Genomic DNA, 12,875 nt, shown 5'->3' with positions numbered 1-12,875 from the left:
CTCAACGGTTTGAGCCAGAACCCCCTAAAGCCAATCCTAACCATCCCTTCTGGTATGGAACCTTGGGATATATAATCAGAGAGATCCATACACCATTTCACAAGATTTTTTTCTGGAAACTAGAAAAATGCTTATTTAACCCCCATTTTGCCCTGCTGTATAAGGACTTCTTTGAAATTTATGGTTATACACAAACACAAGATTCAGTAAATTTATTATCCGAGCATGCATTATGAATTATATAACTTGTCATGGGCATGCATATTCACCTCGCTACACAATAACATGTGTACTCACAATCAACTATTAACACAGATATGATTTTTCTTCTTCAAAATATCAACTATAACATGTAAATTGTGCAAAATATTCAATTAATAAAACAATGACTGAAGGTACAGGGCAAAAAATCTCCATGGAAATTAGAGGTGCCAATGTTTATACAACTGCATACCAAGTATCAGACCCTTAAAACTGACTTAATTACAAACTATGCAAAAGTTTCAATGTGGATAGACCATTACCTGAAGGGATTTAAGGAAAGTGGTCTCTGTGGAAATGAGAGGTCGAAGCCTGAACAGTTGGGGCAAGTATGGACACAACATTCAAGCTTGATACAGCTCTGAATTTGGATTGTGATCAAATTTTTGATATTATATGGGTATATTACAGAAAACAAATATCAAGATCTTACAAATCTATTGCACAATACTGTGCAATTAAAGATTTCTTCTTCATACTTTTCAAAAATTTGAAATTTGAGAAATTTGGAAAAAAAATATTGAAAACTATTACCACCCCCCTTTTTATGCAATTAGTCCAAAACCTGACATTCCTTTATACATAATTTAAAAGTAGTGTAAGTGAGGTAAATCCCAACATACCCAACATTGTATGTCAAATGTTTTTGAATTACCTCCCTTACACTGCTTCAAAATTGTCTTAATTGTCCATTGACCAGAAAAACCTAGATTTCCCCCCTAATTCCACAAGAGTGCACACGCTGAAATGTCTCGCCTTCTATACTAATCATTGATATTATGTTGATAGTCCTAAGTATAAAGCTAAACTTTAATACAACTGTCACATAAACTTAACATTAACCAAGATAATTAAACAAAGACCAATGAACCTTGAAAATGAGGTCAAGGTCAGATGAACCATGCCAGACAGACATGTACAGCTAACAATGCTTCTATACAACATATATAGTTGACCTTATTACTTATAGTTTAAGAAAAATAGACCAAAACACAAAAACTGAACACTGTGCAATGAACCGTAAAAATGAGGTCACAGTCAAATAAAACCTGCGCGACTGACATAAAGATCATAAAATATTTCCATACACCAAATATAGATGACCTATAGTATTAGATAAAAAGACCAAAACTCAAAAACTTAACTTTGACCACTGAACCATGAAAATGAGGTCAAGGTCACATGACATCTGCCCGCTAGACAGGTACATCTTGCAATCATTCCATACAACAAATATAGTAGACCTATTGCATATAGTATGAGAAAAACAGACCAAAACACAAAAATTTAACTATAACCACTGAACCATGAAAATGAGGTCAAGGTCAGATGACACCTGCCAGTTGGACATGTACATCTTACAGTCCTTCCATACACCGAATATACTAGCCCTATTGCTTATAGTATCTGAGATATGGACTTGACCACCAAAACTTAACCTTGTTCACTGATCCATGAAATGAGGTCGAGGTCAAGTGAAAACTGTCTGACAGACATGAGGACCTTGCAAGGTACGGACATATCAAATATAGTTATCCTATTACTTATAATAACAGAGAATTCAACATTACAAAAAATCTGAACTTTTTTTTCAAGTGGTCACTGAACCATGAAAATGAGGTCAAGGACATTGGATATGTGACTGACGGAAACTTCGTAACATGAGGCATCTATATACAAAGTATGAAGCATCCAGGTCTTCCACCTTCTAAAATATAAAGCTTTTAAGAAGTTATCTAACGCCGCCGCCGCCGGATCACTATCCCTATGTCGAGCTTTCTGCAACAAAAGTTGCAGGCTCGACAAAAACCTGTTGAGCCATACCCCACCCCCCCCCCCCCCACCCCAAAAAAAAGTCAATACTAACCATCTCTGCATGGTATTGAAACTTGATGTATAATTTCAGATAGATTCATACACTTAAACACAAGTTATTGTTTGAAAACTACAAAAATGCTTATTTTGGGCCCTTAATTCCTAAACTATTGGGACCATAACCCCCAAAATCAATCCCAACCTTCCTTTAGTGGTATTGGACCTTCTAATAAAAGTTTATAAAGATCCATTCACTAAAGCTGAAGTTATTGTCCAGAAACTAAATATCTCTTCAGATGACAACAACAATGTGATAGCATTATACGACGCAATTATTTTTTGCAGTCGTATAAAAATATCAACGACATAACATCATAGGTGGTTCAATTGACAGTAGATCAGGTATTAAAATTAGATTATCAAATAATTGAAGCTGCCATCTGCCTAAAACAGCATACCCGCCATCTGCCCAAACAGCATACCCAAGTCTCATTTGTCGACTTGTCAAGGCAAAACAAAAACTAGGTAGAGTAAATGGCCAAGATCTAGCTATTCAGCCAGCAAATATATAGGGATTGGTTGCCCTTTGTATGATATAGTTATCTTGATTCAAAAACAAGCAGATAAGAGGGTTGAGATTTAGTTTACAGTAAGTAAATAGGGATTGGTTGCCCTTTGTATGATATAATTATCTTGATTCAAAAACAAGCAGATAAGAGGGTTGAGATTTAGTTTACAGTAAGTAAATAGGGATTGATAGGTCTTTTGTGTAATCTGGTTATATGTATATATCTTGACCCAAAACAAGAATGTGTCCCCAGTACATGGATGCCCCGTCCGCACTATCATTTTCTATGTTCAGGGGACTGTGAAAATGGGAGTAAATTTCTTCTTTGGCATTAAAATTAGAAAGATCATATTATAGGGAACATGTGTACTAAGTTTAAAGTTGATTGGACTTAAACTTCATCAAAAACTACCTCAACCAAAAACTTTAACCTCAAGTGGGACAGATGGAGAAAAGAACAGATAGATGGACACACAGACCAGAAAACATAATGCCCATAAATGGGGCATAAAAAACAAACAAACAACATATTTAATGATGATGTCTTTATTTTGTGTATTTCTGAAGATCAGGTAATGCCAAAAAATTGTTGTGAACAGAATGCAAAATGAATGTCAAATATCTGTGTACATAGATATGTTCTCCACAATATTCTAAATATAATAAATGTTAATATGTATTAGGTACAAATATTCAGTACTACAGAGTATGAATATTCAGTATTACAAAGTATGAATATTCAGTTTCACATTAGGTATGAATATTCAGTATTACAACAATATTTCTTAAAAGAAGGCAGAAATTGTGTAAATATATCTAATTTGACATATAATATTGTTTCCAGCAAACATAAAAGCTAATGAAAAAGCAGTCTAATTTTAATTCTCCGATTTCAATGAATTATCAACAAATCCTAAGGATATAACATCTTCCAATTCATATTCATCATAAATGTAGCCCCATTAATTTAGTCAAGAGAAGAAAATTGCCATCTGCATAATAACTGACCTTAAATCAGACACAAGTTAATAATCATTTTCAAACTTGGGACAAGTTTTAAAGTACTAGTCAAATTCTGAATGAGTTCTTTGTGAAAATTTCAAAAGACAAAACCTCTGAAGTGGTTTTAATTCAGGAACAATTATTCCAGTAAAAAAGAAACATTATGGTAATGAACATGAATTGGGAGATGGATTTAACTGAACATTTTTCTCGATTTGTATAACAAATCTGAATGCAACTCTTTTCTGCTTTGCAAAAAATAAATACTGATGTTACCATTTTCATTCTGGTAAAATATAAACATAACTAATTTAAAGTTGAAAAGAATTCTGATGCAATAGCATGTTATAAACTAAAATTCATTTTAAATATTACAATTCAATAAATCTACAAATTTGATAAAATTTCTGCAACAAACAAAAATCATAAAGTATCAAGAATAAAGATTACTATTCTTTAACAAAATGTACAGCATAAATATTAGAAGATCCCTGTTAATTAGTCATGTCTGGAGTTCGTGCTCAGGAAAAAGGGCTGTTTGAATGTTAAACGCCACGAAGGAGCAAAGAGCCCTTACAATTCAGTGAGAAAAGGACATTTTAAGCAGGTTGTACAAATGAGGTTAAGCTTTGTTTTTAACAATATGTGACTATGATCCATTAAATTTACATGTAATCTGGTTAAGAAAAATTGATACAGTGAAAGTTATTAACAAAGTTGTAATAAAATGAAATTATTACATTGCTTGCAATGAATTAAATTGATTTCCCAGTTAGATAAAAACCGATAATTTCACATGTGAAATAAACGTGGTTCACTCTCTGACGTCATACAACAATAGGCGTTGTCAAGACGTCGATAACGTCGGATCAAAACAAATTGTCAATGTGTAGGAAAAAGATATAGTTCCTTACATTTTCTACATTAATTTCATAAAAAAAAGCCATTTGCCAATGTAATAAAAAGAATAACTAATCGCCGTATTTGAATATCAAAAATAAGACAACTTGTGACCGAACGCCGCTATGGATTAAACTCGTGCTGCGCACTCGTTTAATCCATGCGTCGTTCGGTCACGCGTTGTCTTATTTTTGATATTCAAATACGGCGATTAGTTATACTATAAATATCAACATAAAATAGAATTCCTTTGATCTTTTTCGATATTTTTAACTGAAAATTTGAAAGTAATAAAGAATTACTTCTCCTTTTTCCTGAGCCAACATCACAATGTCTACATAAACAATACTATTATTAGATATGTACATTTCTTAAACATAGAAATATATACAGTAAACAACTGTCAAAGTGAAACTTACGAAGCAGGTGCATATTATATATACTACTGTGTATTATACATTGTCTGATGCTAGTTATAGAGCAGAGAACTGGGATAAAAAAACAAAAGGCACCTTTTCCTAGTAAGCTATCTTAGATGAACATGCTAATCTAAGAAAAATAATTCTTAATTTCCTGATTTTGTCCATCAAATTCAAAACATTTCATAAGGCCAATTTTCATTTGGTTGAAGGAAAGATAATTGAAATACTACCGTTCCTGTTATTGAAAAGTGCCTTTTGCTTCCCCTTTCACAATTGTTTCTGAAACAGTCACCAATATCAAAAGCTGTTTGACATTGAATTGACTCAAATCTCTTACAAATTGTATGGAAAAATTAATTCTCATCTTAAACTACTCTTTAATATTATCTGGTTAAAAGAGGCTATCCACTAATTTTTTTCACAAAAAATAAAATTCATAAAAATCTACGATTCCATCAAAGCATTTGGCAGAATCATGAAATTCATGAATTTATAAATCCCAAAAAATTGATATCCACGAAAAAACTTTCACAGAACCAGTACAGAATTCAAAATCAGCAACAAGTTTTGTAAATGATTTTTCATTGTGGTTAAATTTACCAACCAGAAAGCACCGTATAATGATAGATTCTAGCAAAATCAATTATAAAACTGCATATTATGCACTGTGTCCAGATATAAATATACAATAATTATAAACATGTTAAAATATTGGGGAGAACAAGTGCCATTTTTTTTCAAGATGTGAAAAACCTCACTGTGTTTTGAAGAACTATGTTTGGGTGACAAATTTATAAGTCATGTTATGATAAGACTTATTTTACAAGCTCAACAAATCTGCAAGCCTGTTTACGATTGGCTATGAACCAAATTTCACAACTTAACAAATCTGTAAGCTATTCTATGATTGGCTGATAATTTTTTATAAACCTGTTTACCATTAGCTGAAGCATCATGTAACACATAATTTGATTGGATGATTATGAACACCAACAGCAGGTAAGTTTTCTATCACACACTCTTTCTTTTTAACATGGTTTTGATATAATAATGGCAAGATAGGTCAAACAAAATACTGACCCATCAACTATGCTTCTGTCAGCATTCAATTAAAATTTGTCCATAAATTTTTTCTCTAAACTTCATAAAATTAAGACTAAGCTTCCTTTTTACAAATCCAATCAGTTTTTTGTTGATTATAAATTTACCAGACTATTTGTATAGTCACAATTCAAGTGAACTTCTGTCTCATGGTGTCAACTTGATCAAAATTGCAAGCAAAACTGGTACAAATTTTATTTGAATTATGACAAAAACATTTTTAATACATTATGGAATAAATTAGAAATTAATCAATACCCTTACATGTATGCATGTATTATTTTCAATCATAAACTTCTTTTACAGAAATTTTGTCAAAAAATGTTTCTCTATATATCAATGACATCCCTCATACTAAAGAAGAATGCTTTGAGTTTATATGGTACTGAAAGTTAAAACAAAGATGTTTTAAAAGGGACTCAAATATCACACTTTCAACTTCACGTTTAATTAAATATATCATACATTCCCTTAGTTTTGAAATGTGACAACACAATTACCGAAGAGACGGGGAGCTTCTATTTATTTACGTAATAATTTTCTGACTGAAAAATTATAATTGTAAATCGGATGAAATTTTTTTATTAGAGATATAATTGAGATGCATTTTATTTTAAATAACATTTCCATTATTTGTCAAAAAATCAGCCATCATCTTTTTCTCTGTTGATTACCATATTTACATTTAGAAATAATAAACAATTTGCATCAAGAACGTCAAAAAAAAAATCCTCTCGCAGAACAAATTTTCACACAAATAACAGGTTATCAATAAAATATTTTCTATTCCGTAAAGGAGTTTTAATATGTACACAACAATTTCTAATCCCGCTCATAAACACACACAAACATGAGAAATAATTAGGTGACAAGTTTAATACATTATTTTCTCAACATCTTTCATGGATGAATTAACATGTAAATATGTTAGCCATGTTCAGTTCAATGAGCAAAAACAAATTATGAGTAAAGCTGTTTTAAAAAAATCTAGAATTTTGAACAATTGGGTGGGGATGCATATTTTTTTGGGATTTTCTCTTTTTGTCATTATTGTGAAAACTGAAATAGTAAAATAGTCATAATTCGAAAAAAAAAATTTCCAGAGAAAAAAACTGGAACAAAAAAGTTCAATTCAAATAAAAGAGATAAATTAGCCTGTATGTATGAAACAGTATGTTTTGAACCTTGGAACAAATTTTGAACCTAAAAATATACCAGACTCTTGAGAAAAGTAAAGCAATGCGTGATTTCAACAGGTGCAACAATCCAGGGGTCCGTTTGATTATCAGTGATTGCCAACTCTATTTAACGATTACAAAAACCAACAATAACACGTAATTTAATTATTTGCCTTATTTTATCATATAATGATTAAAAAATAAGATGTTGATCAAATAAATGTAATAACTAATGTCCTCCCCAGCTAAATGCATATACAACATCTAAACCGTTACTATATAAATTAATTGTTGCTATGGACAAAAATGCAGTTTGTAAAATGATAGCATGATAAAACATGGAAGAAAGCAGATAGAAAATAATGAATTGGAAAAACATTGCCTTCCTCATTTCCTAACTTTTCCTCCTTCAATTATTCCAATATTTCTTGTCTCACAAATAACAAACTTTAATCCAAATATCTCTTTACATGATTTTTTACTTTCTAACTCTTTAATAGGTGTGAAATTCTCATGAATTGAATTCTAAATTCTGATTTAACTAATTATTTGAACAATAAGACTTGTAGCTCTTGCTCCATGCTCAAAAGAGTTTAAAATGTTTTAATTTCATACAAAGGTAAAAAAATAAAAAAAAGTTTCTCTTGTAATTTCCTCTTGAAGGCGCATATCATGTGGCCGTCTTCACCTATAAATATATAATAAATAGGTCAGAAGAACTGAACTAAGGGTTGTGTATAAAGGCTTTAGATCTGCAGTCTATCAGTAGACTGAAGATCTTCATACGATGCAGGCCAGAGACCAGATATGATTTTACTCATGGAAATAAAATGTGGAACATGACATTACATAAATGGCAGTCATTTTGTAAAATAAGATAATCCTTAATCAAAACAGCGTCAATCTTCTAAAAAGCAGAAAAGAATGATGTTTGCGAGACAAAGCAATAACTCATACTTGGAATCTGGACCAACTTGAAAGATAGTCAAACAAGGCGGCTCTGTCTATTAATATCTTAACTACATCATGGAGTATCAAAGTTAAATGTCAAACCTTTTTAACCAAAGAAAAAACACATTTAAAGCTATTATTTTACACTACTGTGAACACAATTACTGTACGGCATATTTTGGTTTTCCTAGATTCAATTGAGGAAAAAAAAAAAAAAATCTGAAAAAAAATAATTTTCAAAAGATTTTTTAATCATAAAAAAAATTAATATAACTACACACAACTAATTATTAGTAAGCTATTTCAATTAGAAAATAATTTAGTATTTTCCTTAATCAACAGAGTTTAAAAGACTTTTACATGATATGGTCTATAGTTTAGCTGAACAAGGTTTTTCAGTAGTATTCCTCTTGTCAATCTGACTAAAAGTAAAAAAAAATACTTTAAATAAGCATCTACCATTTCTGCTTACTATTCATGAACCTGTTCAACCTCTTATTTCTCATTTAAATAACAAATTATCAATGGAAGATTTTTTATTATCTAGAAACAAATTATATGAAGACAAATCTTTAATTAATTTATGAAAATCAGCATTTTTTTTCTCGAATTAAAATCCCGTTAAAGAATCATGATTGAAAAAATGAAAAATCATCAACACAATTGAGCATTTATGGGATTATTATGATAACAAGATGAAGTTTAAAGTTCTCTGAGTAATATTTAATGACAAATTATTCAATAACTAATTATTAAATTACAATTTCAACAGTCAATCAGTCTACTGAAGTTTCTTGATATTTTTTTATCATGATGAAATAAAATGACAAAAGTATGAAAAAATACAAGAAAACAAAAAACCAAAACCATAAATAGTAATACATAATTAATAAATCTTAAACATAAATTTAACATTAAGGTGTGCAAATTACAAAAAAATCTAAATATTAAAAAAATATCATAAGCCGATTAGACTCTACCCATGCAAATGATTGACATGTGCCAAGATCAATATGTGCAATTTCTCCCAAAACAAAAACACGGTTAATTACGATGGTGATATTAGTTCAGATACACATGGAATCAATTTATACCAATTCAAGCTTCCAAGATTTTAAATAGAGTTATCTCCCTTATAACACACAAATGACTGCCTTAAAAAGTTAGATATTTGGAAACTTCAGAACATCTAGTATTGCCTTAAAAGTCTTTATTTGTGCACAAGAGCTCATAGAAGCAGTTAAATTTTTTATTAGTACCTATAAAATGAGACTAGATAGAACAAGAAAAGGTGTGCCAGACATCAATTTCCAAATAACTACATTTTTTACTTTAAATAACAAAATATTTTTCTTCTAAATTTTTTAACAAGAAACCGTAAAGGAGCATAAATTTGCTACTGCATTAAGAATTTGTCCTTTCCTTACCGACAAACTTTGAAATGTCTCTACTGGGATATCTTACATTTGGCACTTGTGTAACTTAAAATATGTTATTCGTGTATATCTGAAAATTTATACTGTTTGAATATTATAGTTTACTTTTTCACAGCTAAATGCAGTTTTCAATTATAGACATTATTCAAAATTGTTAATGTAAAACAACTTTTAAAGGAAATGTTTCTATTACTGTTCATTTTTTGTGGCTAAGGCTCACTTTCCACTTGTAGAACTGCTTCATCATATATAGAAATAAATATGCACCAATGAATACCATTTTAAAAGCAGTTATATTTAATAATTTAATCAGCACTATCATTCATTCTTATTTCTTTGATCTTAATATTAAATAAAGATATAAAATCTTTCCAAAAACAATTATCACAGATTCTTCTGATTTTATTTTCATAAAAATATTTCAACTTTCAAAATGTTCTGAGATTATTAATAAAACACAACAACTTGACCTGAGAAACAAACTCGGCCATATGTTTTATTTGAACCAGTTGCAAAAATATGTTTTTTAACTTCCTTAATATCACCATCGTAACCATGACAACAATAATAAAACAACAAATGTTTATATTCATTCATTCTCACCATTTCTCATTATACACACAATAAATTTAAAGCAACAAGCAAAAAATACAGTTCCAATATACAAAATATCCCCACGTTAATTAATATATAATTGTGGGGGTCGATCAACATGTCATCACAACGTTTTAAAAGAGTCTGTGGCACAAATGTCCAACTCTGAACAAAAAGTTTCTCTTCTATTTATAGAAACTCTATTTATAGACACTTCTATTTATAGAAACTGTAATACTTAATGCATTCACAGAGATCAGTCAACTATTTTACCAGGAAAAAAACTTTTCCAAAATTTCACATTAAATTTCTGATCTCCAGTTCAGAAAAACATCCTAATTCCTGAACTCTAGGAAATGTCTGTTTTTGATTTCCTTCACTTTTATGTTTCCAATACCAGTCTAACCAATATTGCTGAGCTAGCACCAAACATATTTAATTAATGGCCATTCTTTCATCAATTGCCATCTCATCTTGATTGAGGTCAATAAAAATCTGACCATCGTCCACTGCAGTCAGACCCTGATTTTTAAAAATATCAATCTCTTGTTTTTAGGCAATATTGTATAAAACATAATGCAGATTAATTTAATGAGGAAACGTCAGCAAAAATTGTTCTGGGAGCATAATAAGAAATGTTTTAAATTATCAAAGATTTTTATGGAGAAAATATATGTACAAAACTGTAGCTATCTATTTGAATGCACTTATATTATAAAACTTCTTAAATTTCTTCCAATCCATGCAGCTTTGCTCAGACAAAATATACATATTCAAGAATTATGTACAATTTTGTATATTAAAAATTTTAAATTTGATAAAAAGCGTTTTTACTTTAGAAAGAAAGAAAAGAGAAGATAACAAAGAAGAAAGACAGAACAAAACAAGTATATAGCATCTCCCACTGATGCATCTCGTTCAAAACCACCAATGTCATGATCTGGTCACATATCCTAAACACTTTACCCATAAGCAACCGTCAATGACAGAAAACCAGTCCTTATCAATATCAAAAATTTCTGACAATCGGCAGCAAATTCTCTTCTTCACACTACAAATTCATATTTTCTCCTACAAAATCTTCTTCAGAAAATGGTTTCATTTTTATCCCTTATCACAGAAATCATAAACAATTTTGCCAATGTTTTTTATGTGTCTGCTGCCATCAAATTCATGCCACTTTTCACTTAGCAGACGACACTGATGATCTAGAGCCCTCACGGTCATTCCTGTCACTACGACGCCTATCTCCTCTCCTGTCAATACGATTTTCCTTGGCAGGTCTACGACCCCCTCCGTGTCGCTGTTCTTTAGGTTCAAACTCCCGGCGACCATGCTCCTTTGATGGAGTACGTGGAGCAGGTTTTTGAGTCTGCGATTGCTCTTTAAGAGTTTTACGGGAACACTGAGGCGATTCATTTCCTGAATTGTCACTAAGATCGTCTGGTTTTCCTTCGGCACCGCTTCCTTCTTCCTTCTCACTTCCTTTTCTCTGCACCATTTGAGCATAAGATAACTTGGCTGGAGAAGGCCTTTCCCTATCAGTATGAAATGTGGCCCTTTCACGTTCAGCCTTAAAAATAGATATAGTATCATCATTAGTTGAAATAATATTATAGAATGCCACTGCTATAACTTAAATCAAATAAGATTAAAGAAAAGATTATTTTTCATTGGAACAAATTTCAACAAAACTAAGACAATCACTTAACACATTATATGACTTATAACGTAATGGACCTGAATCAGAAGAATGAAGAAATAAATTTAAAAGATATATGAATATAATTAATCGAAATAGTATCACAGAATACCACTGCCTTAACTTTAAGATTTTTTTTAAAATGAAGAGATTATTTTTCATTGGTTGAAATTTTCAACAAAACAGAGACTATCATTTAACACATTGTAGGACTTATAAATCAATGGACCAAATTGAATCAAAAGAATGGAGAATTAAATTTAACAATCCAGAAAACTATTTTATAGTTCTAGAAATTATTATACAATTATGCAGATGTACTCCACGAATTGATATCTTAGTCAGAGAAAACAAAAACATGTTTTATTTATTTCATTCTAATCTAATGTTTCAAACCATTTGCAACAGATTTTTAGTTTATTCTTATATTGTGCTGTTACACCACTGTCTAGGTTAGGTATGATTGATTTTTAGTTTATTCTTATATTGTGCTGTTACACCACTGTCTAGGTTAGGTATGATTGATTTTTAGCTTATTCTTATATTGTGCTGTTACACCACTGCTATTCTGAACCAAAAACAGAAATCTAAACTTCGAAAATTGTGCCAATTTATTAGAATTATAAATGACAAACTGGATTCTCTATGATGTTAACCTGTCGGCTATACTGATCATACCGTTGTAAAATAACTCATATTTAATGCTTCCTCAACAAATGTACAATGCAATGTTATGTAAATCAATATGTTTTTCTGTATACCTTTGTTCAACTTAGGTGATACCAGAATAAAATGATATATAGGTTAGGTATAATTGATTTTGGAACATTATAATACGAAATCAACAGTTCTTTTAACAATTAAATTTTCAAACATTTACAGACTTACTGTAGAGATTGTTTCAACTACAAAATTTGTAAGGGCTCTGAGGAACCCAGTGTCGCC

General features: G+C 30.6%; 1 protein-coding gene across 3 annotated transcripts in view; it reads right to left on the bottom strand.

Annotated features, from left to right (window-relative positions):
- Window positions 1-3,174: 3,174 nt before the first annotated feature.
- The window catches only part of LOC143059658 (uncharacterized), a 50,986-nt gene continuing 41,285 nt past the window's right edge, over window positions 3,175-12,875 (bottom strand). For all 3 annotated transcript variants that reach the window (XM_076233193.1, XM_076233191.1, XM_076233192.1), the window contains exon 17: window positions 3,175-11,801. In XM_076233193.1, the coding sequence (XP_076089308.1) occupies window positions 11,412-11,801 (390 nt within the window). In that variant the 3' untranslated portion in view covers window positions 3,175-11,411. The remainder of the gene's footprint in view (window positions 11,802-12,875) is intronic.

Source organism: Mytilus galloprovincialis, chromosome 14 (genome assembly GCF_965363235.1).
Source record: "Mytilus galloprovincialis chromosome 14, xbMytGall1.hap1.1, whole genome shotgun sequence".
NCBI lineage: Eukaryota > Metazoa > Mollusca > Bivalvia > Mytilida > Mytilidae > Mytilus > Mytilus galloprovincialis.
This window is presented reverse-complemented; position numbering and strand designations above follow the sequence as displayed.